The following is a 27827-nucleotide window of genomic DNA, read 5'->3' as shown; positions in this document are numbered from 1 at the left end:
GTCTAGACTTTCTCCAGCTGTGGTTAAAAGAGGGATTAGGCATATAGCATTCTTTTCAGCCAGTTCAGCATTTCCTATCAAAGTAAGTACTGTCATAGTATATCAGTATATTTAAGGGAAATTAGAATTTAGAGCAAGAAATATAAATTCTAGATGTAAATATCTTTTCCTAACAGACTTAATGTAAAATTTTGTTGTGGCACACTCTACTCCTGAGTTTTCCAGTTTGCTTTAGGGAAAAATCTCTTGTTTGAATTCTGCTTCCAGTATTAGAAACTCTTCAATGTTGCTCAGCTTCTGAGATGGCCCCAGGAACTCATTGACTTTTCTGGTGATTGCTTTAGTGTGTCATTTTGCTTCTTGTGGATCTCTTAGTACCAACCAAGTCCTGCTCAGTAGTGTGAGCAATAAACCACACAGGATGGGGAGCTGTTCATGTTGAACCCTGCGTTGGGCCTGGCTCTTACATGCATACTGGTGGTGGGGGTAAGGGTGGGATCTAGGGTTGAGGGGCAAGGTTTGAAAACCAATGTCCTAGCATAAGAACACTACCATGACTACTATTAACCTAAAAACCTACCTTAAGCCCCCTTTTTAATATGTGAGACTTCTTCTTCCCTGAATTTTTTTCTTGCCTCCCTTAAACATTATTTCTATCCAGTAGTGTAGTGTTTGTCTCTCTTGCACAGGTGACCAGAAACTTTGGAGGTAGGAGACAGCTGCTCATAGTCACTAAATGTCACTAAGTGCCTTAAACACGTGGAACCTGGAACAAAACATCGAAACACAAAGATGCCTTCCAAGAACATACACTTTTCTGCCATACAATTGGCAAGCATCTTACTGTTATAGGAGAGAAGGGAGCTTGCCATGAAGTTTCTCACAAACAAGGAACTCTAAGAGAAAAATGATAGTGTGGTATACTTTAAGATTGTAAATGCCATTTTCTTAATTTATTGTGTGGAATGTATTTCTATTAGATGTTTGTGTATAATACTTAAAGAAATACTAACAAGGGTATTTATTGGTTCATTTATGCCACAGATCTTTTCCTCTACACATTCTCAAACATGAACTTAATTCTTGAGAATGAAGAGACACTGCTGTATACTGTAATTTATATTAAATTGTGATATGTCCTCCATTAAAAAGACAATATAGCCTTATTATTAGAGAAAAGCAACAGGACACCTTTTGTTCGGGATTTCTCTGTGGAAAATACATTTTGACTTAAATAGGATTTAAATGGCAACTTGTTAATAGATAATTTTAGCAGATTGCTCAATGTTCCACTTAGGGATTAGTTTAGATTTTGTTGTGTCATGATTGTACAGAAAAGTGCTATATAGTCATATCAGATTGTCCCACGCCATGCCTAGTGAATACTTGTGCCACTTTTGCTCTGCAGGAAAATGACTCAGGCACTTTGGACACGGTGGGCGCTGTGGTTGTGGACCACGAAGGGAATGTTGCTGCTGCTGTCTCCAGTGGAGGCTTGGCCTTGAAACATCCGGGGAGAGTTGGGCAGGTAAGTAATTACGGGTTTTTTAAACTAGCCTTTCAAAGTAAAGCATGGAATTTTTAGCTCACAATTTTTTTTTTTTTTTTTTTTTGTGAGACAGAGTCTCACTGGAGTCTGTCTGGAGACTCTTTGCCCAGGCTGAAGTACAGTGGCATGATCTCAGCTCTATGCAAGCTCCACCTCCCAGGTTCACACCATTCTTCTGCCTCAGCCTCCCGAATAGCTGGGACTACAGGCACCCGCCAACATGCCTGGCTAATTTTTTTGTATTTTTAGTAGAGACGGGGTTTCACCGTGTTAGCCAGGATGGTGTCTATCTCCTGACCTCATGATCCACCCACCTCGGCCTCCCAGAGTGCTGGGATTACAGGCGTGAGCCACTGTGCCCGGTCCAGCTCACAATTTTTTAACCAGTGGGAACATTTTTTCTTTAGAAAAAAATGAATATAATTGTTTTTTAACATCTAGTATAAATCATCAACCAAATACCTTTTTAAGATTCTTTTTAAGAAAACCTATCTCATAGTAATTGGTTTGTTTCTCATCTTTACAATGGGTGATCCTAGTTTTGCCACTTTCAGCAGGCTGGGCACTGGCCTGGGTATTTAATAGAAATTTCATAAATGTGTGCCAGTTTCCATTTGCTCTCTGTAAATATCACTGTCTTTAGGAAAAAGCTCTACTTGACTATCCTGCTTGCTTTTTAGTTGGATAAATGATTTTAGAGTTACATTTTTTATTTCCTCTATTCCATGTATAGTGACATTTGGCCCTTTACATCCCTCCTCTGATCAAGCATTTCAGCCATTTTATAAAATAACCAGTATTTCAGGTCACCAACACATGGTATCACTTTAAAAAATCTAGAAAGGAGATTGCTCTAATTTATGTAAAATTTGCTTGTCCTCAGTTCATTTGCACATCCTCTTTACTTTGCCCCTCCCGCCGCCTCCGATCTTTAGTTTTATACTGAGAATGAAATTTAACAATCCATTTGATCTAGGAAGATTTCTTTTTTTTTTTTTTTTTGAGACGGAGTCTCGCTCTGTCGCCCAGGCTGGAGTGCAGTGGCGCGATCTCGGCTCACTGCAAGCTCCGCCTCCCGAGTTCACGCCATTCTCCTGCCTCAGCCTCCCGAGTAGCTGGGACTACAGGCGCCCACAACCGCGCCCGGCTAATTTTTTGTATTTTTAGTAGAGACGGGGTTTCACCGTGGTCTCGATCTCCTGACCTCGTGATCCGCCCGCCTCGGCCTCCCAAAGTGCTGGGATTACAGGCGTGAGCCACCGCGCCCGGCCTGATCTAGGAAGATTTCTGAGGATAAACCAATTTTGACACATTACTTGTGGGCTTAATAAATATTTGTTGAGTGAACAAATGAATTGGATACTCTCATGGACTAGTTGCAAGGGTTCATTTAAACTCAGTATTTAGGTGGCATCTTATACATGGAATGTGTCTTGTTATGCTTTGTGTACTTTGTCACATTTGAAGAAGAGTCAATGTCACAGTTACTTTGTTCATGAAGGTTAGTTATTATTTGAAGTAGAGAGATCCAATTCATGGAGAATATCACTGCACACCCCAAAGTGATATTGCTTGATCTGCTCTAAGCTGCTTACATTCCTAGACTAGGAAAAAGGGGAAGGGAAGAATAATGAGTTTTGTGCTACTCTGCCTAGTGTACAAGGGGCTGTATAGGGAATGATTACTCCATGTGTGTACAGTGCTTTGAACTCATTATAAAAGCCTTTGTCTGGTCATGGTATTTTTCTTACGTTATAAAGTCCTGTGTATTTGTCAAGTTTGCAATAGGAAAATCAAACTTGGCATATCAGATTTAGATACCCTAGTAGAAAAGGTGAGAGAAAAGCCAGCAGAGTCACCTTTGATGCATTATAGTCCCCATGACTTTCTCACTGTTTTCTGTTTGTTTTGGTTAGCAAAATAGCAACAACAGAACTAAGGATGGTTCTGGACTATGTTAGCAGGATATTACGTCTAACAGTCTTGAAGCTGTTCTGCCCCTGCACTTAGAACTGTCCTGAGCAAAAGAAATACTTCTGTAAAATTTATGTGTTGATTTGCCTCACTTGGCTAGTTTATGAATACCTAGCTTCTGAGAGTTATAAAATCAGGAAAGAGTGTGAAATAAGAGTAAAAGGGCTTATAGGAAAATGCAGTTGCTTAATTGGATTATAATGCTTGGATAGAGGAGATGTAATAAACTTGAAACTATGTAAGTATCAGATGAGAGGTAAAGAACAATTCTTTTTGACAAGCCCAAATGAAACAAAATACAAAAGTAAGTTATATCAAAGGCGAATTATTTTTTAAAGTGTGCTGAAACTAGATACTTTTAATGTATGTTAAATGCACAATTAACTACTTAAAAATTTTAGCATATTACCCTGCTGTAGATATATGATAGCAGTACAGATGGTAAATGGCAATTTGAGGCCAGGCACAGTGGCTCACTCCTGTAATCCCAGCACTTTGGGAGGCCGAGGTGGGCAGATCAGTTGAGTTCAGGAGTTCAAGACCAACCTGGCCAACATGGTGAAACCTCATAGAGAAAGAGAAGTAGAGAAGGTGAGAGAAAAGCCAGCAGAGTCACCTTCAATGCATTTTAGTCCCATGACTTTCTCACTGTTTTCTGTAATTCCAGCACTTTGGCTCATGCCATCTCTACTAAAAATACAAAAATTAGGCCAGGTGCAGTGGCTCATCCTGTAATTCCCAGCACTTTGGGAGGCCAATGCGGGTAGATCACTTGAAGTCAGGAGTTCAAGACCAGCCTGGCCAACATGATGAAACCCGTCTCTACTAAAAAATACAAAAATTAGCTGGGTATGGTGGTGCAAGCCTGTAATCCCAGCTACTTGGGGGGCTGACACAGGAGAATCGCTTGAACCTGGGAGGCGGAGGTTGCAGGGAGCTGAGATCTCACTATTGCACTCCAGTGTGGGTGAGACTGAGACTCCGTGTCAAAACAAAACAAAAATTATCTGAGCATGATGGCTGACACCTGTAATCCCAGCTACTTGGGGAGGCTGAGGCAGGAGAATTGCTTGAACCTGGGAGGCTGTGGTTGCAGTGAGCCAAACATGCCACTGCACTCCACCCTGGGAGACAGAGCAAGACTCTGTCTCAAAAAAAAGATAAGAAATGGGAATTTGAATTAGAACTTATTTGCTTCTTTAGCTTACTGTAATTATTTGAATTTACAGTTTGGACATGAGAAAGGAATTATTATATTTCACTTGTCCCCCTAAACTTCACCCCACCCCCAGACAAATAGGCGGTTGAGTTTACTGGTTAAGTGTGGACTTTCGATCCAGGTAAACCTCTATTCTAATCCCACCTCCCCACTTACCACGCCCCTTACTTTGAACAAGTTGCTTAACATCTTTCAGCTCCACTTTCTACTTCTGTAAAATGGGGATAACCAGCTACCTTACAAACTTGTAGAAGATTCAATGTCAAAATGCCTTTAAATTACATATTATAGCCCTTAGTAATAATAGCTAGAGCTAGTGTTAATTAAGCACTTGCTGTGTTCAGCAAGTATGTTAATTCACATGATCCTGTGACAATATGAGGTAGATATTTTCATTATTCTTATTGTATAGAAGAGGAAACTATGGCCCAGAGAAGATTAATAATAATATCATTTATATGACCTTATTTTACTGCATAATAACTTTAATAAAATTTTAATACAGTTTTACTACCAAAAAGAAATAAGATTTTAAAAATTTGTTTTTAAAGGCTTGCTTAAGCTTGCCGTATTTTATCCAAATAAGTGGATAACAGATGGACAACCTCTAATTCTTTTATCTTACCTATCACTGTCTTAGCCCAGTGAATTTCAGAAGGTTAAGAAGGAAGACAGTTTTAGGTCTTGAGACTAAGGAAGAGTATCATAAAGGGAATTTTCTTAAAGGGAAGGAACAAAGGGTAAGTGTAAATGTTCTTTTCTAGAAAGATGACCTTCCCTGGCTTTCTAAGAGGTGTCCTTGGGACCTTATTTACTATTTTTTGAGTGCAGGCTCCTGGTCATGTTAATTGTGGGAAATGTAAAAGATGATGATGATGGGCAGTTCAGAGTTTTCAATGAAGGAAGAATGGGTCCTTCCATTGATTTCTTGTGTTCTCTGAGACTTCAGCTGATCCAGCCCTTGCTTTAGGGAGTACCAGTTGAATAGTTATCCCACAGGTCTGCTAGTTTATTTATAAATTCATATTCTAAATCACTTCTGAAGGGCTTTCAGTTGCCACACTGACCCTGAGCCAGCATGTATTTTAGAAGCATGGTGTTTTCAGAGGCAGTAAACAGATTTCCCACTGTCTACCATATTGAGAGTATCTTGCTCAGTTCTTGGTTCTACTTTTAAGAGGGGTATTTCAGTAACATCTGGAGACAGCAACTGTGGGTCACATGAACATGGGAGACTTCATCTCTGGTTATCCTGGACACTGACTTATTTCTCTAGGAGGGTAAATTATGAGAGAGTGGTGGGTTTGTGCACAGTTTGGGAACAGCTCACAAATTTGGGTTTCTTTGGGTTAGAAAAGAGAACTAGAATAGCTGTTTTTAAAAAATTAGAGGACTTTCTGGGGAGGTTACAATACTTCCAGAGATCAGAGCCAGGACTAGTAGTTAGAAGTTGTGATACAGCAGATATTTGTTACCAGTGGAAAGTGTCCGAAAATGGAATGTGTTCCCACATGGGGTAGTGAGGTTCTCAGTGTCAGAAGTGCCTCAGATGTTTCATGGAAATTCCTGCTCTGGGTAGAATATTGGAGCTAATGATTTCTAAGATCCTTGTAAAAAATAACAGAATATCATAGAAAGCTGAAGTCTGCTCACCATCCCCAGTCTTAGCCTATTCCCCAGTCCTCAGAATGAACTCCTAGGAAATATCAGTACTGCTTTATGGGAGTATCTTTTTCCTCCATCAATGGCAGGGAATACTGAATGTTGTCGTTTGCTTTTTTTTCAATTCAACAATATGTTTGGGAGATCTTTCTGTATTTGTTCTTAAAGATTTTTTAAAAAGCTTAATTCTTTTATTTTTAACCTTTGCAATGAATTCCACATACTGCCATGCCAGGGTTTATTTAGCCATTTCCTTACTGATTGACATTTAGGTTGTTTCAAGTTTCTTATTCTTATCAACCATGTAGTAATGAACTGTTGAGCGTGCCTCCTTGTATTTTTCTATGATAGCTAGCTAGCTAGGTTTTTTTTTTTTTTTTTTTTTTTTTTAATTTTAATTTCTACTTCTTACTATGGAGTGGAAAAGTTGTTAGTTGTGATTTCCCTCCCAAAGTCAGAAAAGTCATTGTGGATATCGAAGAGAAGTAGCATTATTAAAACAAAATAGGAATGATCGTCCTAATCTTTTATAAAACCATAGTAGCTTATTGGTTTCAGATGTATAAATCTGCTCTACCACCTAACAAAGTGATGAGCTTGAACAAAAGAAAGGAGGCTTTTTTGTTGGACCCTTTGATACAGGACTGTTTGTACTTCCTCTTGTGCCAGTTCGACACAGACATGGAAAAGGCCCTCTTGAAGCAGGATTTCCTAGAGCATGGCAGGAGGACCAGCTGCATCCCAGTACCCCATGACCCTGGTTAACAGTACTGATTCCCAGGTCTTCCCAGACACTCAATCAGAATTCCCAGGAATCAGGGTTCTTATCAGTCAGCTCCCCCAGTAATCTGACACACACCTAGTTTGAAAACTACTATTTTAAGCCAACCACATTGGTTTTAAGGGGCCAGAAGAACAACTAGCTGACAAATTACAAAAGGGAGAAGTTTTTCAGGGAAGGAAAAAATTACTGCTGATGACACTAAGAAACTTTCTTTTGCTATTTTCTGAAAGTTTTTAGATGAATGGAATATCTGAAAACATAGTTTTGATAATATTAAAAGCATCGTGCGGGTGGGTCATATACAACATCTGGTATTATCACCTAGTTGTTTTACATCATTATTAAACCAGGCTTTATTAGATGGGTATGATTTCTGTTGAAAACTAATAATTACATATGATATTTCTGAAATATTATATCTATTTTCTTTTTTCCCCAGGCTGCTCTTTATGGATGTGGCTGCTGGGCTGAAAATACTGGAGCTCATAACCCCTACTCCACAGCTGTGAGTACCTCAGGTATTTGCTGCTTTCATAACCATTTCTCATAACTTCAACCTTGTCACCCATTTAATGATTAAAAGCAATATTTATAGGTAAACATAGAGCATGTGCTATGACAGTGTATGGATGTGGGAAAGATCTTCAGTATTTGGGAGGTTTTAAGGGTTGTTTAGTATCACAGTGTAAATACTATACTTTGCTAACATTTTCTTTTCTTTTCTTTTTTTTTTTTTTTTTTTTTTTTGAGTCAGAGTCTCACTCTGTCCCTAGGCTGGAGCAGTGGTGTGATCTTGGCTCACTACAACTTCTGCCTCCCGGGTTAAAGTGATTCTCAGCCTTCCAAGTAGTTGGGATCGTAGGTGTGCACCACCACACCCAGCTAATTTTTTTGTATTTTTAGTAGAGATAGGGTTTTGCCATGTTGGCCAGGGTGGTCTTGAACTCTTGACCTCTAATGATCCGCCCTCCTTGGCCTCCCAAAGTGGTTGGATTACAGGCGTAAGCCACTGCGCCCGGCCCACTAATATTTTCAGTACAACTCTGGAGTTAACTATGGTTAATTATATTTTTATAGATATTTTTTCTAATGATCCATGATGCTGCCAAGTTTAGACAACAAAAGACATAAAAGTAGCAGGTCATTTCAAAAATTAACAGATAATCTCTTGGGTAAAATGTTGATGTAAAACTTACAAGGTGCATTTCCAAATATATAGTTTATGACATTCAGTTCTTGAATGACGCTTTCATTGTAATACAGGTCCTCTTTTTATATCTGTATTGTAAAGGCATTATTTAGTACAAAGTGTGTGTGTGTGTGTGTGTGTGTGTGTGTGTGTGTGCAGGAGATGGGGAACACGAGAGTTTTAATAGGCAGAATGGTTGTTGTCTATTTCCATACTTTAATCATACCTGTGCCAGATGTACATAAAGCCTTTTCTCATTATGTGGTGATACCTCTGGTTGACAAAATATTGATTGATTCCTGTTTCATGTTATCCCTCAAGTTACAGTCGTATTCCTTTCTCTCTAACAGTCTCAGGCTTCATTGGGAGAGTGGACAAATACGGCTTCTTTTCTTACCTTTCTGTCTCCAATTTCTTATCACAATGGTCTCTGCCCCACTACACCAACAAAGCACCCAGTCCAGTAGCCCTCTTATCCTGCTTTCTGCCTCCTCTTTCTGCGATCTCTGGTGCAGGTGACTTTTCTTTTTGCATGTAGCATAGATCCTGGAACCCTCTTGGTTTGTCTGCCTCTCTGACCTGTTCCATCTTGGCCTTCTTCACAGATTCTTACTCCTCTGTCCTCCCATTGCCAACAGCCCCAGGGTTGGGTCTTTGGTGAATTCTGTGCTTTCTCCTGCTGATTTCTTGTTATTTCTGCTGTTCTCATGATTTCATCTTGTCTCTCTCGGGATTGGCTTCCATGTCTGTATCTACTTTGGACTTTTGAGGTGCAGTGAGTCCTTTCTGACTTCCTGGTGGACATGTTCCTATAGGTGCTATGTATACATATCAGACTCATCAGGTTCAACAGAACATTTCGTTCTTCATCCACACCCTGTGCCACCTTTCTCCTGTGTCCTCTATCTCTTTTATTGCTCTTATTCTCCTATCCTTTGCTCAGAGTTGAAATCTTGGCACCATTCTCATATTTGTGGTTTCTTTCTGTTTCTTCTTTCCTGACTCTGTTCTTTCAGACTCATGTTCCTATGCCTGCTTATCTTAGCAGCATCCTGACCTAGCTCCATTTCTTGCATCAGTGGAAAAACGTGGTTGTGAGCTCTTGGCCTATCAGGAGAAGTCTAAAGATGAATTAAGATTGAATCGAATCCATACTACTTTAATGGTCAAAAAATTGTTTTTAGTCATTTTTGAAGAAATGAGCATAATGTAATAATATGAGTTAATTTTTAAATTTAATTTAATATTCATGGCACAGGAAAACCTTGATGCATAATGTTTACAAATTAGGCTGTGAACATAATTTAGTATGGCCCTGTGTCTATGGAAAATTGTAGTATTTGAACAAACCAAAGACAAATTCATCGTTTCATTTGGATTTTCCCAAAGAAATCTCAGTTGGAATCATGTATTATGAGAGTTTTGTTTTTGGTCAATATGTTGTTCAGTGAGATAGGTTATTGTTTAGACATTACTTTCATATCTAGATGTTAGGAGAATTGGATTCTATTCTAAACTGAAATCCTGAGAGCCTGCCTGCTTGTGTCAATTTGGAAAAGAGATTTCCAAGTCCACCACTCCCCTACTCTTATTTTAAAGTAGGTGATGTGCAAGTTGGAATAAGAACATACTCCATGGATTTGATTCTATTAAGTAGAATGCAAAGAATGGGTAGGTAAAGTTAAAATTGTAAAATTAGTTTTTTCTCTATTCCTTTTGAATATTTCCTCCTTTGCCTATCCTGTGTCAGTTGAAGATAGTTTCATATGACTAAAGATACCTTTAGCTTTCCAGTTCATGACATCCAGTGTAGCTTTTTAACTTAGATACCCAGCTTGTCATGTTATACGCTTCCCAAGCTAAAAGGCTAACCTTCATCAGCCCACAGAACCTGGGGATAATAGACTGAATCTCCAGTCCCTCCTGTCCATTGGAGTTTGTGTGATTGCTTCACTCTTGTTTCTCATGGGGCTGTTGCTAAGAAGTGGACAATGGAAACACATGGCAGAGTTGGGTGATCAAGTCAGAAGAAAGGTGGAGCACTGGATTTTGCAACTGTTTGGCCAAAATAGAGAAGACTTGTGCCTTAGGCTGCTGCAGAAAATCCATTTTAGGTTTATATATATTAGAAGGTGGTAATTGAAAGGCGGAGAAAAGATAGTTAGTTATGGTTAGGATAGGGCTCTCCCAAGGCCAGATGGGTGATTTGGTCATTAGCCTGAGGGATAAACTCTAGCATCTTGTTCTCATCACTGGGTGGGGAGAAATGAGTAAGGACTGGAGGAGAGGGGGTGGAGTAGCAGGAGCTGACCTTTCAAACTCTGACTAATGTTCTGGCATCATAGGAATTTGCCTAGCTAGGGATAGAGTAGAGCAGACACAGGGGTTCCTGTCCAGACTCTTCCAGACCCACTAGCTGTGGAGCCTGGGCAAGGGGTTATTTGTAAAACCAGAATAATATCTACCATTACTCTAAGGGGTAAGTAAGTTGACATACACAAGGCTTTTAGTGCATTTCTTTTCCCAGAGTAGGGGCTCAATACTTACTGTATTCCACTGAATCTGAGTCATCATTCTTTATCAGATACACCATTATTTTTATACCACTAAGGAAACAAAAGACTGTCAATTAAAGTATAACACACTGCCTTGTCATCACTTAATGCATGGTGGTTGCTTTACAGGAAAATATAGAATTAGGAATGTTCCACCAGTGAGAAGTATTTGCTTCACTGATAACAAAGTCATGCCTCATTGCCATTTCCATACCTTTCTATGTGTACAATTATTTTTAATTTGAATTCTATATCATACTGTAATCCTTCTGAACACATTTTGAACAGCAGTTTAACTCAACACATGTAGTTCCAACATGGCACATAACTGAAGGGTCAACACTTGCAAACCGCTTGCATCTAGAGGCAGTGGCAGCTCTGTCACCACTGCAGCCTGGAGGATAACATGGGAGGATGCACCGGTTATAACACACCTCCTGAATCCAGAAGTTTAAAAATGTGAAAAAAGTATATTTTAGAATTGATAAATTATAGTAAAAGCTTTTCTTATTCTCAGCTTTTTCTTGAAAATAAATAATTTGTTTCAGACTCTATTGAGGCAGTAAGATAAACTCTTAAGGAAAGGAGGGCTGTGGGTATATTTGTGTCTCCTGAGTGCCTGACACACAGCCTTGTACAGGGTGAGTGCCCAGTATACAAATAAAAATTAAATGTATGTGTGGGTCCTTCCTCTGAGAAGAATGCTTACTTTTTCAAACAGATTATTCACCATGGACTTTCTTTAAATAGGATTTTAAAATATGATTCAATTTGCCAAATTTGGATTCACACATAATTTTTCAGTAACACAGCAAATGCATAATGTAAGATATATCTGGGATCTGTCTCTGGCTGTGGAAAGGAGGAGCAGATTGAAGATTAGAAGATCAGAAGGAGGGGAAAAATGCAAGAGATTAAGTTTATGCTTTGGTTTACCTTAACATTGCTTTTCTGTTACTTGTCCATACAGTTCTTTTTTCTTTCCTTTTTTTTTTTTCTTTTTCTTTAAAAAAAAAAAGCCAAAAACCTCCTTTGCCTATCCTGTGTCAGTTACAGAAAAAAAAAAAAAAAAAACCCTCTGTCGCCTAGGCTGGAGTGAATGCAGTGGTGTGATCATGGCTCGTTGCAACCTTGGACTTCTGGGCTCAAGTGATCCTCCTGCCTCAGCCTTCCAAGTAGGTAGGACTACAGGTGCACACCATCACACCTGGCTAATTTTTAATTTTTTTGTAGAGACAGGGTCTTGCTGTGTTGCCTGGGCTGGTCTTGAACTCCTGGGCTCAAGTGATCCTCCCACCTTGGCCTCAAAAAGTGCTGGAAACAGTGAGTACAGGGGCACTGATGGCAATTGACTAAGATCAGAAGATGTAGGTGTCATTCCCCTCCTTAAAGTGTTCTGGCATGAAGAAAGACCTGCTACCTTGTTTCTGCTGTGAGGCCAAAGGATTTCTGATTTTCTCAGTTCTTTGCTTTTCAAGGTCTTCGCTCTGGGCATTTCTAGAAACCTGAGGGCCGAGAGGGCTGTGGTCAGGACTTGCCAGGAGTAGCTTCAAAAGTAGATGGAATTAAAAAAATACAAAAATTGAGAACAGCCTTATGCCTCAATATTTCTGAGCTAGTGATTAGTTTCTTCCTCAGGGGCTAGGAGAATATGCCATTCCTTTTTGATTTCTTAACTTAATGAACAGCCAGAGGTCTTCCTCTGCCCCTCTGTGGGAGATTGTCTATGGGACTGTGTTAGAAAACTCGTGCCCGAGGACCTGTGTCAGGAGGGCACAAGACAGCCTTCTCTGTGAGAGGGGAGTTATGTGACAGCAGAAGCCGATAGGAGACCACTGCTGAGATATTTACAGATGCCATGTGGCCATTGCTGTTTAAGGATGTGTGGAAGGCAGGCAGGAATCCATGCTTCAGCTTCTATTTAGCAGCAGTCATTCTTGCACTGTGTGTGTCACAGGCACTCTTGGTGAATACAAGGCCTATTCTACTGAGGACTCAGTGCAGGTCACCTAGGGTTCCAGTCTTCCTTCTAGCCCTCTCCCCGTTTCTTAGCAACCCTTCAAGGTGAAACCTCAAGGAATTTTCTATACTCAAGGTTTATTATTTTCTTTAGTTCTCTCCTCTCACTCACTTTTATTCTACTTCAGTCAGACTTCTCTACCACTCCATCAGTCTGTTCTTGTCAAGATTAACAGTTACCTCTAAAGTCATGTGATTATCTTTATAAGCAGCTTTTGACATGGTTGCTCAAGTAACTTGCTCCTCCTGTAAATACTGTCCTTAATAGATTTCCAGGGACCACACTCTCCTGTTTGTCCTGCCACCTCACTGGCTGCTCCTTCTCAGCCTCCTTTGTTAATAGTCCTCATCTCTTTGACCTCTCAGTGTTGGAGTGCCTCAGTGCCTGGTCCTTGAACCTCTTCTCCCTTTCTTTGTATGCCTGCTCCCTTTGTGTCTCATCCAGTCTGATGGCTAAGTACCACCTATGTGCTAATGATGCCCACAGTTTTATCTCCAGCCTGGGCCTCTCTCCAGAAATGAGTTATAATTCAAGTGCTTGGTAAAATCTCCACTTGTATGTATAACAGACATCTATTTAGCATGTCCGAATACGAACTCTTGCCTAACCCTAAACCTGTTCTCTTGAAATATTTTCCCCACAGCAGAGTCAATTCCAGTGGCTCAAGTCAAAATTTTGGGTTCATCCTTGACCCTGTTTTCTATCTCAGTCACATCCAATTCAACAACAAACTTTGTCTGCTCTCCTCCCTGAATATATTTAAAACCTGACCACTTCTCAGCACGTTAATGGCCACCAACAATTCTGTGGTGCCATCATCTCTAATCTGGATCATTGCTAGCCTCCTAGCTGGTTTCTTGCTTTTTGTCCCTTTACCCCTTTATTTGGTTCTCAACCCTGGAGCTGGTGTTCAAACCGAACTCAAATGATGTCATACCTGTATTTTGAACTGTTCAGCTACTTCCCTTCTTAATAAATGGGAAAGCCAAAGTCCTTATGAAGGGTCTATAAGGCCTTGTTGGAGATACTTCTCAGCTTCCCCTCAGAAGCTCTTGCTTTTCTTCCCTTGCTCACACAATTCCAGCTATGTTGGCTGCCTTGCAGTACTTCACACATGCCATGCACACTCCCGCCTTAGGGCCTTTGTCAAGCTGCTGCTTCTCCTTTAGCTCTCCACCCTCAGTGTCTTAAGCCCCCACCCTCATCTCATCAGGCCTTTATTCAAATAAGTCACCTCGATGAGCTCTTCCCCAGCCATACTATATGAACATGGAGTTCTTCCTTCAGCCAACATTTCCCGTCTCCCTTTCATGTTTTGTTTTTTTCCCATAGCAAGTATCATTATCTAATATTTTATATCTTTAAACAATTTTCTTTTAAAAAATTGGTATTATTTTCTAATTTGAGTTGTCCTTTATTTTTCTTTCTTTTAATTTCAACTTTTACTATAGATTCATGGGTACATATGCAGGTTTATTACATGAGTATATTGCATGATACTGAGTTGCGGTATGATTGATCCCATCACCCAGGTAGTGAGTGTGGTACCCAATAGATAGTTTTTCAACCCTCGTGCCTCTTCTTGCCTCCCTACTCTAGTAGTCCTCATTGTCTATTGTTCCTATCTTTATGTCCATGTGTACCCAATGTTTAGCTGCCACATATAAGTGAGAACATGTGGTATTTGGTTTTCTGTTTCTGCATTAATTTGCTTAGGATAATGGCCTCCAGCTACATCCATGTTGCTGCAAAGGATATGGTTTTTTGTTCTTTTCTATGGCTGCGTAGCGTTCTATGGTATATATGTACCACATTTTATGTATTTAATTCACCATTGATGGGTATCTAAGTTGATTCCAGGTCTTTGCTATAGGGAATAATACTATGATGAACATGTGAGTGCCTGGTCTTTTTGGTAGAACAATTTATTTTCCTTTGAGTATATACCCCGTAATGGGATTGCTGGGTCAAATGGTAGTTCTATTTTTAGTTCTTTGCTATTTTCTTTTTATTTTCTACCCTGCTCTAAACTCCTTAGGGGTGGGGATTTTCATCAGCTTTGTTCATTGATGTTGCTTATTACCTAGAACTGCTGAATGAGTGTGAATGAATATGAATGACAAACAAATACATTGCGGTGGGGTGAGCCAGTGAAACCCAGATGAGTGAAGGCTGAGAGGAAGGCAGATGAGGGGCTAAGAGTGGTATATTCTGGATAAGAGCAGAGGATGCCTGAAGAAGATGATTGAGTGTGAGGTGTATGGGGTTTAATTTGGGGACTTAGGTGGTGGTGTTGAGACATTTTTTTTGGTATGAAAGGGGGACTCTTGAGTAGGGAGATAATCATACTTTTAGAAGATACATGAAGATAGCTCTTTCTTCTCTGAGAATGTTCTGGCATGGTGAGCAATGATCCAGACACTGAGAAGCAAAGCTAGTCAAGGAGTTAAATACATTGCTCTTGGTCCTCCTGGTGACATCCAGAATCTTTAGTCCACTTTGAGTCCTTAATCTGCCTTGTTGGGCAGGCTGCCACTGGCTTCTCAGAAGTTTCTTGTCCTTATGAAAGAATAAACCTTCATAATTTTGTCACACTCAACAAGATTCTTAAAATGCTGAGAACTAGGAGCTGCCACTGGAGCTGAAATAATTTGAGACATAGTATGTGGGGGTGGGAATAATGCCATGGGAAATCTTCTTGTGACTTATGACTTCTAGATGTGAGCCTAGATAAAACCCTAACGTTTGTAAACATTATCATCTTAAAAACACTTGACTCTTTGGACTGTTTGGTAGTTGGGGGTGGGAAAAATAATATTCATTTACAGATAACAGAGTATATAAACTACCAGCACATTTCTAAGAACTGAAGTAATTATCTCAGATGGGAATTCTATTCTGAGTTTGTTGCATACTCTAATTAGGTCACTTCATATCTGATTAACTTTTAATATATTACTTCTTGCTCTTTATATAAGTAAAGTCACTGATGGTGCAAAATTATGTAGAATTCTGAATTATGCCAGACCATTTTCTAAGAAACCAGTTCAATGTGACGGCAATTGATATATCTTAGAGATTTTAAATGAGTGGATTTTTTCCTTTCATTCAGTGCGACATGTTACATGTATCTTAGAGATTTTAAATGAGTAGATTTTTTTTCCTGCTTGTGAAATAATGCATGCTCATTGATAGAATTTGGAAAATGAGACCGATAATTTTTGCCATCCTGTGCTAGTCACAATTAATATTTTCGGTGGATTTTTGCTATTAAACAAAAGTGGAAATACTGCTTAGCTTGTATTGTGCTTTGTTCATTTAATATTTTGTAATGAACATTTTAATGTATTATTATTCTTCCAAACATAATTTTAAAGGATATGAAGGATGTCTTTCCATGCATCATGAGTTCAGGTATTTTGCTCCTCAGCAAGATGACTTGTAATTGGCCTCATGCAATAAAGCAGCAGCTGTTTTAGAGGCTCTTATTCTATGATCTAGCCTGGTTATGATAAAAGAGAATTAAAAACATAGTCCTTATCCTCAAAGGACGTGAAAGCTGGGACCTTGGTAATATAGGAAACTTTCTTGCCAATGTAGAAATATGTTGACATACTGGCTATAGCAAAAGGCTTATTAGCACCGAATGAGGCTCTGCTGCATCCATTTGCCTAGGGAACGTGCACTGTGGTGCTTCCCAAAGGATCACTCGCAGGTGCCTCCGTGTACCTGATGGCTTGACTGGTGTTGCAGCCATCAGTATATCTCCTTTTCTTGCCACCTTTCTCTCCCCAAATCTCACCAAAACCAGTTGTTTTTAATCTTAGCACTACCCATCACTCTCCTACACTCACTGAAATGCCTTCAGCCCCTAACCTCTGGAAGAGCTGAGGACATCCTGGAGGGAAGGTAAGTCTTTCTCTGGAAGAGATTGTAGACCTGAGACATAATGGATAAAGTGATCCCCAAGATGTACTTTTGATGTTTTAATTTCTCAGATTTTTTTGCTAGATACTTACTTTGCATTGCTTTGTTGTTTTGTGAAAGAACAGACTTCTAATTTTAAAACACAAGGTGAAGAAATGGTAAAAACAGAAGCATAAGATCAAGTGATGGGTTAAAATGCCAATCCTGCTATCCTTGATGTAGTTCTCCCTTTGATTGTTCTCACTTGAAAGAATGCGTTTTCCTTCCTATTGTGGAGTACTACCTGCTGTCAGTTGGAGAGGGGGTAAGTTGAGCAACCTGTCAAAGACTTTCTAAGCTCCCTTCATATGGTTCACAGAAACAGGGCTGGATTTTCATTTCTTCTTTCATTCAACAGGAGTCTCTTTCATGTTTGAAAATTGAAAACGCGTGTTTTTCAGTGTGGAGCGAGGATGTGTGTGCCCTCTGGCACACCTGTTTCTAATTTCCTGACTTGAAAGCATAACCCATCAAAAGGAGGAGAAAAACAATTTCTTTGTGACATGCTGCTTCGTGGCCCTTACTGGACTCAAGGCCTTCATGGGTTTGCCGCCTTGGTTCCCTCTGTAGAAGGTTCTTGTGAGAGGCAGAATTCACTAAATACAACTAGTGCCTTTTATGGCACAGGGCTGTTTTTGGTATTATTTTGTTGTAGTTCTTTTCAGCTCAGGAAATTTACTTGAAATAAGATTTATTTTAAAAAATATATTAAATTTAGCTGAGCAGTATATGTTGGAAGGATATCTGTAAGCTGATCAGTGAGCCGACTGACTGGCTAGGAATAGGGTTTGGTTGAGCATACGAATGTTTAAATTCCATAGTGCTGTTTAACATAAATCAAATAGTTCCAATGGGCTGCTTCATGTTTGTGTGTACTTTAAAGTCATGCCAGCTTAAATGACTGTGAGGTACAATGTGTTGACTTTGAGTTTTGTAAATTGATAATTTGTTGCTGTGAAAGTTGTACATGGTATAACTCATCACTTCCTGAAGGTACTTAGTATGTCTGATACTGGCAAGCTGTCATGAAAAAATTGATGTCCAGGGAATTCTGGGCTTTTGCTTTCAGATGCTTGAAATGTAGATATTTAGTTCTTCTTAAGATTTCCCTGGACATTGTAAGTATAAGGTATATTGATCTTTAAACACATACTTCAGTTTGGGCTCCTGTTTCTCAGCTTTCTTTGGGATAATAATCTGAATGGTGTATTCTCGAGTTTTTTTTGGTTTGTTTTGTTTTTGTTTTTTTTAAGTGCATGAATCACCTTGGGGATCTTGTTAAAAGGCAGGCTATGATCCAGTGGGTCTGGAATGAGTCCTGGGATTCTACATTTTCGCAAGCTCCCAGGTAATGCCAGTGCTGCTGGTCCACAGACAGTACTTTAAGCAGCAAGACAACACTTTGATGGGCAAAGTGGTGCTGTGCAACACCCATCACATACAAATTACCAGTTGCTTTCCTCATTGTGTTTTGGTGCATCTAAAGCTAAGATGATCTGGTGCATATTCTTAACTCTTGGGTATCCCTGTGAGCATTAATGAATAGTTTAACAACTGACCATTTGGGCTAGCATGGATGGGGACTACCAAGACAGGCTTATTGTGTTGGAAGAAGTGATGCTTATGTTTTCAGATTCTTATGGAATATACCAATTCCTGTATGTTAGCCAAGGTTCTTGCTGCAAACAGAAGTTAATACAGCAAACTGCTAACTTGAAAAGGTGCTGATAGAGGGGTTAGAAAGGCATAGTGCTGAATCAAATGTATTTATTTTAACTAGCTCTGTTCACGATGGCTGGTTAATTTGGGAAAAAAGATTTATTGATGAATCATGGAGAGAAAGTGGGAACATGTAAATGTAGAATGCAGAGAGTTTGCATTTTTATTAACTTGTTATTGAATATATGTCATGGTTCTCATTAGTGAATTGCAGCATGATCCAGCCCACAGTATAAAATGCCATGATTAAAGGTACCTTACATTTTTATTTTCAGAATATTTTGTTCATATCAAGAAAAGTACACTTATTTGTATGTTGTATTTTTCTTTTAGCTTTGATAAAAAAAAGAATTGAAAAAAATACTGACTAGTAGAAAGAATGGATAGTCGTTTAAAAAAATCTGAGTTGGATATTGAAGAAATAGAGACTTCAACTAAAATTCTACAATGGTATTTTAGGTCTGCCTGTACCTACATTGAATTGAAGAGCAAGTACACTTAGGGGCACATTGAGGTGAGGGATTTATGGGCTTTGGAATCAGACTTCAGCTTGAATCCTAATGGAAGGAGCAGATTGGAAGGATTGTGCCCATCCATCCCAGGATCGGGACACCTTTCCTTATGGAGGAGAAACACACGCTATGCCAATTCTCATGGATGTTCTCACTTTGCACCATTGAATTTCCTATTAGTTAGGACTCTCTTATGGCTGTGTTTAATAATGCTGAGGAGTTCTGGTTTCTCCATTTCTCTCTCTCTATCCCAGCCCTAGAAGATTTTACTGGTTCTTCAAAATTTCCTTGTAAATTATATATGTTGTAACCTATCATAATTTCATAATTATCACTGTTTACTAATATTGATGATAGAATAATTAATAGGCTCCCTATTGAAATCTGCTAAGATGATATAGTGATGTGTTCTCAGAAATATAAAAGAATATTTACTTCAGTATAGCTAAGATAGCTCATAAAATTCATGTCAGAGGATAATAAGGATTTGAATATTTGCTGCACATTTGTTTCACCTGAATTCTTTCTTGTCCTTAAAATTTAGATTTGCCTGTGTTCTACCTGTTCTGCGTTCCTTCTCATGCAAAAGTAAATTTTGTGGGATATGGAAATATAATATTCTCAAGTTAAAGATTTTTTGTCTTTGTTTTACATATCCTCCTTTGTCTGACTCATCTTACCTGTTTTGATTTTATTCTTCATCTCAGTAGCAGGTCTTTCTTTGTAGCTTTTCATATCAGAATTATAACATTTGTATCTGGAATAAGCATAAGCAATGTAGTCCTGGACTTTCCTCAGAACCACCTTTGCAAGTTCAACGCTGCCTGTGCCATCAAGTTTTCAGCAACTCGCTATGGGAATTGCACAGGTTTGTCTTATTAATCTACAAGTCCAGGCAACTCTTATTATTTAATAGGAAGGCCTAGGATTCACTTTATTTTTTCTCTCTGCTATAATTGCAATATAAACAACTTAGCACAATTTCTTGAGGAGGAGTGCATGTTTCTCTTTTGCTCTTGTTTATAATCCCTTCCCTCCGTATCCATGTGGTGAAGCCTGAGATGAGCTCAAATATCGTCTCTTTTCTGCGGCCATTCTCCCTCCCTCTCTCCCCACTTCTTACTCTCTCTTCTGTCTGTCTCCCTACCTCCCTCCCTCTTTTCTTTCTTCCCATGCCCAGCTTCAAAGATTTACTCCCTCCAAGATCAGTGGTGCCATGATGTGGAACTTATACTACTCGTGGTTGTTCTTCTCCCCAAAGCCTAGGAGGTCCTTGAGGACGAGACTATTGGCTTAAAGATATAGTAGCTACTCAATAAACATCAGTTGAATTGAATTCAGGAACCTTTACCTTTTTTGAAGCACTGTCGAACAGATTCTGCTTGGCAAAACGACTGACTTGTTCCACATTGGTAAACTGGAACTAGTGTTCCCGTTTGTTTAGGAACTTCAAGTATTCATGGTAGAGGCTTTGTTCTGTGAAGTGAAGGGTAATTTAAGTTTGGATTGGTGTGGTTTTGATAAAATCTATTACCGTTTTCCCTTCCTGTAGTGATTAGGGTGCTTTGGGTTGCAGTTAACAGAAATTACTACACAAATTGGGTTCAATAATAAGAAAATACATGATTTTATGTAAGAGAAAGTTCAGAGGTGGGAAGACTCCAGGGTTAATTGGTTCAGGGGCTCCATTGATGACATCAAGGACCTAGTTCTCCACGTCTCTTGCTTGCTCCATTGCCATCATTGTTGGCTTCTTTCTTGGGCTGATAACCCAATGGCCGCTGCATTACCACAAAACTCATCACAAAAAGATCTCCAGAGGGATTTTTAAAAAACAGTCTTTTTTAAGCTTTTTTTCCTCCTAGGAATGAGGAACACTTTCTTGAGAAGCTCCCCAGCTGACTTCTCAATCGATGTTTTGTTGATTGGCTAATGTCGTATGCTTATTTCTGGATCAATCACTGACAGAGGAAAATGGGATTATGCATGAACCAGTGATGGTACACGGCATGCCTATGGGTTATGTATATGACTGTGGGTGGGTGGAAAGCAGAAGGAGATCAAATTTCATTCTGGAAAGGAGAAGGGAGTAAATGTGTAGGTGGTAGCCACTGGTATCCTACTAAACTTGACACTTGCCATCATTTTGTGATCAGTAATAAGGGTGAACCAAAAACTAAAAAAGATAATAATAAGGATGATAACAGTAGTTAGCATCTGTTGAGCATGTGCCATGCTCAGATACTGTGCTGAGTACTTTTTACATAATGATTCTCATTTTCAAATAGATTTGTAGTTCAGAGATGTCAAACAGTGCCTGAATGCCCAAGGAATATAATATGTCTTCACTCTATGAAGCTGGAATAATTTGAGAAGGAAGAAGAAAGGCTAAATTTAAATTTAATTAGCTATTTTTATTCTTACTAGAAAAGTTATAGATTAGGTATTTAGAAAGTTAAAAAAAACCATGTAGTTGTCATTTAAATCTGTTCTTACCAAAGCCATGCATCCTTTATTTTTGGCTAACAGAGAGCTGGCCATAGAAAATGGATGTTTTTGTTTTGAAAAATCGAATACAGTAGATAAAAAAAAATGCCACCACAAAGTTTGTTTATATCTTCATTTCAGTTAAATTGAGTAGAAGAAATGGAATCTGGCCTTTTTCATGTTGTTTATTTTCTGCTTTGCTTCTTGGTTCTGGGGGCAAGATTCCTAGTTGTGTTTGAATTTGTTTTCCTCTCAAGTATCATTTGCAAAATTAGTGTGGAAATTAATAACCTGTTTCTATTCAATAAGTGTTGTAATTGTCCTAATATGACATAATATAATGCTGTTTCATTAGCATAATAAAATTCAATATATGCTCATTTAGCCTCATTCTACTGTTTTTTTTAAGTCTAGAAAAGAAGGAAGGTGCTTTGCATAAGTAACCAGTATAATCTTTATTTATTAACTTTCATTTTAGGTTCAGGGGGACATGTACAGGTTTGTTATATAGGTAAATTGCAGGGGTTTGGTGTGCAGATTATTTCATCACCAGGTAATAAGCATAGAACCCAGTAGGTAGTTTTTTGACCAGGAAGGTGAAAGATCTCTACAACAAGATCTTTACAAGACCAGGCGTGGTGGCTCACACCTGTAATCCCAGCACTTTGGGAGGCCAAGGCAGGTGGATCACGAGGTCAGGAGTTCGAGACCAGCCTGTCCAATATGGTGAAACCCTGTCTCTACTAAAAAGTACAAAAATTAGCCAGGCGTGATGGCGCGCACCTGTAGTCTCAGCTACTCAGGAGGCTGAGGCAGGAGAATTGCTTGAACTTAGGAAGGCGGAAGTTGCAGTGAGCCGAGATCATGCCATTGCACTCCAGCCTGGTGACAGAGTAAGACTCTGTCTCAAAAACAAAACAAAACAAACAAACAAAAAAGCATTACAAAACACTGCTCAAAGAAATCAGAGATGACACAAACAAATGGAAAAACGTGAGATGATTGCCACAATGAAGCTAATTAACATAATCCATCAACTCACATAGTTACCTTTTTTGGTGTGGTGAGAATAAAGATCTACTCTCTTAGCGAAGTTCAATTCTATAATACATTATTATTAACTGTAGTCACAATGCCATATATTAGTCCTCCAGAATTTATTCATCGTACAACTATAAGTTCACACCCTGGGACCTTATCTCCTCATTTCCTCACCCGGGTAACCACTCTTCTGTTCTCTGTTTCTGTAAGCTTGACTTTAGATTTTTATATAAAAGTGAGGTCATGCAATAGTTATCTTTTTTTGTTTGACTTATTTCATTTAGCATGATATCCTCTAAGTTCATCCATGTTGTAACAAATGACAGGATTTTCTTGGTTTTAAAGGCTAAATTACACACACACACACACACACACACACACACACACACACACACACACTTTCTTCATTCATTCATTCATTCATTGATAGACACTTAGATAGTTTCCATGTCTTGGCTATTGTGAGTAATGCTGCAGTGAACATGGGAGTGCAATTGTCTGTTTGAGGTACTGATTTCATTTCCTTTGCGTATACAACCAGAAGTGGGATTGCTCGATTATATGGTAGTTCTGTTTTTAACTTTTTGAGGAACCTCCATGCTGTTTTCCAGAATGGCTGTAGTAATTTATAATTCCACCAACAGTGTACAAGGGTTTCCTTTTCTCCACATCCTTGTCAACACATATTATTTTTTGATGTTTTGATAGTAGCCATCCTAAGAGGTGTGAGGGAATACCTCATTGTGGTTTTGATTTACAGTTCCCTGGTAGTGGTGTTGAACAACTTTTCATATAACTACTTATTCTCTATTTGTGTATCTTCTTTGGGAGAATGTCCTATTCATGTCCTTTGCCCGTTATAAAAAATAAAGTTATTTGCTTTTTTTGCAAGTGTATTATATAAGGTCCTTATATATTTTGGATATTAATCTCTTATTGGCTACAGATTGAGTATCCTTTATCTGAAATGCTGGGGACCAGAAGTTTTTTGAATTTTGGAGTTTTTCAGATTTTGGAATAATTGCAGAATACATACCAGTTGAGCATCCCTAATCTGAAAATTGGAAATCTGAAATGCCCAGTGAGCATTTCCTTTGAGTATCATGTTGGCACTCAGAAAGTTTCAAATTTTGGAGCGTTTCAGCTTTTAGATTTTTGCGTTAGGTATGCTCAACTCATATTTTGTTTGCAAATATTTTTTTCCCGTTCAGTGGATTGCTTTTCATTTTGTTGATTGTCTCCTTTGCTATGCAGAAACCTTTCAGTTTGATGTAGTCCTACTTGCTTATTTTTGCTTTTGTTGCCTGTGCTTTTGTTGTCATATCCAAAAAAAAAAAAAAAAAAAAATCATTTCCGAGACCTTTGTCGTGGAGCTTATTCCCTATGTTTTCTTCTAGGAGTTTTACTTCTTTAGTTTTACTCTTCCAGGAGTCTAGGTATTATGTTTAAATCTTTAAGCTATTTTGAGTTGGTTTTTGTGTATGGTATAAGGATCCAGTTTTATTTTTTGCATATATTCAGTTTTTTCAACCCGATTTTTGAAGAGAACATCCCTTCTCCATGGTGTGTTTTATTGCCTTTGTCAAAGATTAGTTGACTGCATATGTATGGGTTTATTTCTAGGCTTCCTATTCTGTTCCATTGATCTGTGTTTCTGTTTTTATGCCAGTGCCACACTATTTTGGTTACTATAGCTTTGTAATATAATTTGAAGTTAGGTCACATGATGCTTCCACCCTTGTTTTTCTTGCATAAGATTGCGTTAGCTAATTAGGATGTTTTGTGGTTCTATATGAATTTTAGGATTGTTCTTTCTATTTCTGTGAAAAATGTCATTGAAATTTTGATAAGGATTACATTCAATCTGTGGATCACTTGGGTAATATGGACGTTTTGACAATATTCTTTCAATCAATGAACACAGAACACAGGTATCTGCACTTTTTTTCTTCAGTTTCTTTATTATTTTATACCTTTTATTTGTTTTTTTTTTTTTCTTTTTTTTTTTTTCTTTTGAGATAGGGTCTCATTGTGTCACCCAGGCTAGAGTACAGTTGCAGAATCATGGCTCATTGGAATCACCTCCTGGGCTCAAGTGAGCCTCCCTCCTCAGCCTTCTGAGTAGGTGGGACTACAGACATGTGGCACCATGCCCGGATATTATTTTATTTTTTGTAGAGATGAGGTCTTGCTGTGTTGCCAGGCTGGTCTCAAACTCCTGGACTCAAGTGATCCTCATGCTTTGGCCTCCCAAAATGCTGGGATTATAGGAATGAGCCACTGGTTCCAGCCCAATATTTTGTAGTTTGGAGTGTACAGGTCTTTTATCTCCTTAGTTAAATTTATATCTAAATATTTTATTCTTTTTGATGCTATTATAAATGGGATTTTTTTCTTAATATCTTTTTGGATGTTTTATTGTTAGCGTATAGGAATGCAACTGATTTTTATATGTTGATTTTGTGTCCTGCAACTGTACTGAATTTGTTTATTTTAATAGTTTTTTGATGAAGTATTGACAGTTTTCTATATATAAGATTTTGGCATCTGCCAATAGTAACAGTTTTACTTCTCCCTTTCTGATTTGAATGCCTTTTTGTTTAGACAAACAAAAATGGAAACACAATGTACCAAAATTCTCTGTCTTTTTTTTTTTTTTTGCCTAATTTCTCTGGCTAAGACTTGCAGTACTGTGTTGAAAAGAAGCAATGAGAGTGGGCATCCTTATCTTGTTCCTGATGGTAGAGGAAAAGCTTTCGACTTTTGACCATTGAAGTTGAGGCCTTTATTGTTTTGAGGTGCATTCTGTACCTAATTTGTTGAGAATTTCTTTTTTTAATCATGAAAGTGTGTTGAATTTTCTCAAGTGCTTTTTCTGTCTCTATTGAGATGATCATATGGTTTTTGTCCTTCATTCTATTAATGTGGTGTGTCCCATCTATAAATTTGCATATGGGAGCCATCCTTACCTTCCGGAGACAAATCTCACTTGGTCATGGTGAATGAACATTTTAATGTGCTATTGAATTCAGTTTGCTAGTATTTTATTGAGAATTTTTGCATCTGTGTCATCAGGGATATTGGACAGTAATTTTCTTTTCTTACAATGCCTTTGCCTAGCTTTGGTATGAAGACAATGCTGCTTTTGTAAAATGAGTTTGGAAATATTCCCTCTTACTTGATTTTTTGAAAGAGTTGAGAAAGATTGTTATTAGTTCTTTAAACATTTGATAGAACTTAGTAACAAAGCTGCCAGGTTCTGGGCTTTTCTTGGATGAGAGATTCTGGATTACTCATTCAATTTCCTTGCTTCTTATTGGTCTCTTGAGATTTTCTTTTTCTTCATGATTCAGTGTTGGTAGATTGTATGTTTCTAGGAATTTACACATTTCTACTAGGTTATATAATTTGTTGGCATATAATTGTTCATGGTAGTGTCTTATAATATTTCGGATTTCTGTGGTATCAGTTGTAATGTGTCTTTTTTCATTTATGATTTTATTTTAGTCTTTTTTCTTTTATTCTTAGTCTAGCTAAACATTTGTCAATTTTGTTTCTCTTTTCTAAAAACAGCTCTTAGTTTTGTTGATCTTTTTTATTGGTTATCTAGTCTTGATTTTATTTCTGCTCTGATCTTTGTTATTTCCTTCCTTCTACTAACTTTGGCTTTAGTTTGTTTTTCTTTTTCTGGTGTATTGAAGTATAAAATTAGGTTGGTTGGTTGAGGTCTTTCTTTCTTCATGTAGATGTTTATTGCTGTTAATTTCCCTTTTAGAACTGCTTTTTCTGTACCCATACATTTTGTTATGTTGTGTTTCCATTTTTGTTTGTCTCAGATATTTTAAAATTTCCCTTTTAATTTCTTCCTTGACTCATTGTTTCTTTCAGAGTGTGTTAATTTCCATACATTTGCAAATTTTCTAGTTTTCCTCCTATTATTTCTAGTTTCATTCTATTGTGGTTGGAAAAGATTTGGTGTGATTTCAGTGTTCTTAAATTTGTTAAGAGTGTTTTTGTGGCCTGGCACTCCTGGAAAGTATCCTGTGTGCACTTGAGACGTATGTATATTTGGCTGCTGTTGGATGGAATATTCTGTATGTGTTAGGTCCATTAGATCTAACATATAGTTCAAATTTAATATTTCCTTATTAGTTTTCTGTTTGCATAATCTATCCATTGTTGAAAGTGGGATATTGAAGTTCTCTATTATTTTATTGTTATCTATCCTCTTCAGATCTGTTAATATTTGTTTAGGTATTCTGACGATGGGTACATATGTATTTACAATTGTTACATCCTTTTGGTGAATTAATCACTTTATCATTCTGTAATGACCTGCTTCATCTCTTGTTACACTTTTTGACTTGAAGTCTATTTTGTTTTACAGTAAATATAGCTACCCCTGCTGTCTTTTGGTTTTCGTTTAGATCTTTTTTCATACCTTCGTTTTTAATCTATGTGTGTCCTTAAAGCTTTAGTGAGTGTATATAGCATATAGTTGGGTCTGTATGCCACTGTTTGCCTTTTTATTGTAGAATTTAATATATTTATATTCAATATAATTATTGATAGTAGGGATGTACTATTGCCGTTCTGTTATTTTCTGGGTGTTTTGTAGATCCTTTGTTCTTCTTTTCTTTCTTTCTTTGTGATTTGATGATTTTCTGTAATGTGCTCTTTTGCTTTGTAGTTACTATGAAACATACATAAAAATCTTATAGTTATGAAAATCTATTTTAAGCTAACAACTAACTTTGATTAGATATAAAAACTCTACAGTTTTATCCCCCCATCCATTTTATGTTTTTGATACCACAATTTATGTCTTTTTTTTTAAAATTTATTTATTATTATTATACTTTAAGTTGTAGGGTACATGTGCATAACGTGCAGGTTTGTTACATATGTATACTTGTGCCATGTTGCTGTGCTGCACCCATCAACTCGTCATTTACATCAGGTATAACTCCCAATGCAATCCCTCCCCCCTCCCCCCTCCCCATGATAGGCCCCGGTGTGTGATGTTCCCCTTCCTGAGTCCAAGTGATCTCATTGTTCAGTTCCCACCTATGAGTGAGAACATGCGGTGTTTGGTTTTCTGTTCTTGTGTTAGTTTGCTAAGAATGATGGATTCCAGCTGCATCCGAGTC

The 27827-nt window shown here is 38.1% G+C and overlaps 1 protein-coding gene across 19 annotated transcripts in view; it reads left to right on the top strand.

Annotated features, from left to right (window-relative positions):
• Nucleotides 1–27827, top strand: part of LOC105481498 (taspase 1) — a 441844-nt gene that overhangs the window by 116548 nt on the left and 297469 nt on the right. For 15 of the 19 annotated variants that reach the window (XR_011613530.1, XR_011613531.1, XM_071079677.1 and 12 more), the window contains 2 exons: nt 1409–1528; nt 7628–7706. Coding sequence is in view for 14 of the 19 variants with exons in the window: in XM_071079677.1 (XP_070935778.1) it covers nt 1409–1528; nt 7628–7706 (199 nt within the window). In the remaining 5 variants the exon portion in view is untranslated. The remainder of the gene's footprint in view (nt 1–1408; nt 1529–7627; nt 7707–27827) is intronic. The other 4 variants (XR_986975.3, XR_986974.3, XR_011613532.1 and 1 more) reach the window with 1 other exon arrangement.

Source organism: Macaca nemestrina, chromosome 15 (genome assembly GCF_043159975.1).
Source record: "Macaca nemestrina isolate mMacNem1 chromosome 15, mMacNem.hap1, whole genome shotgun sequence".
Taxonomy (NCBI): Eukaryota; Metazoa; Chordata; class Mammalia; order Primates; family Cercopithecidae; genus Macaca; species Macaca nemestrina.
This window is presented reverse-complemented; position numbering and strand designations above follow the sequence as displayed.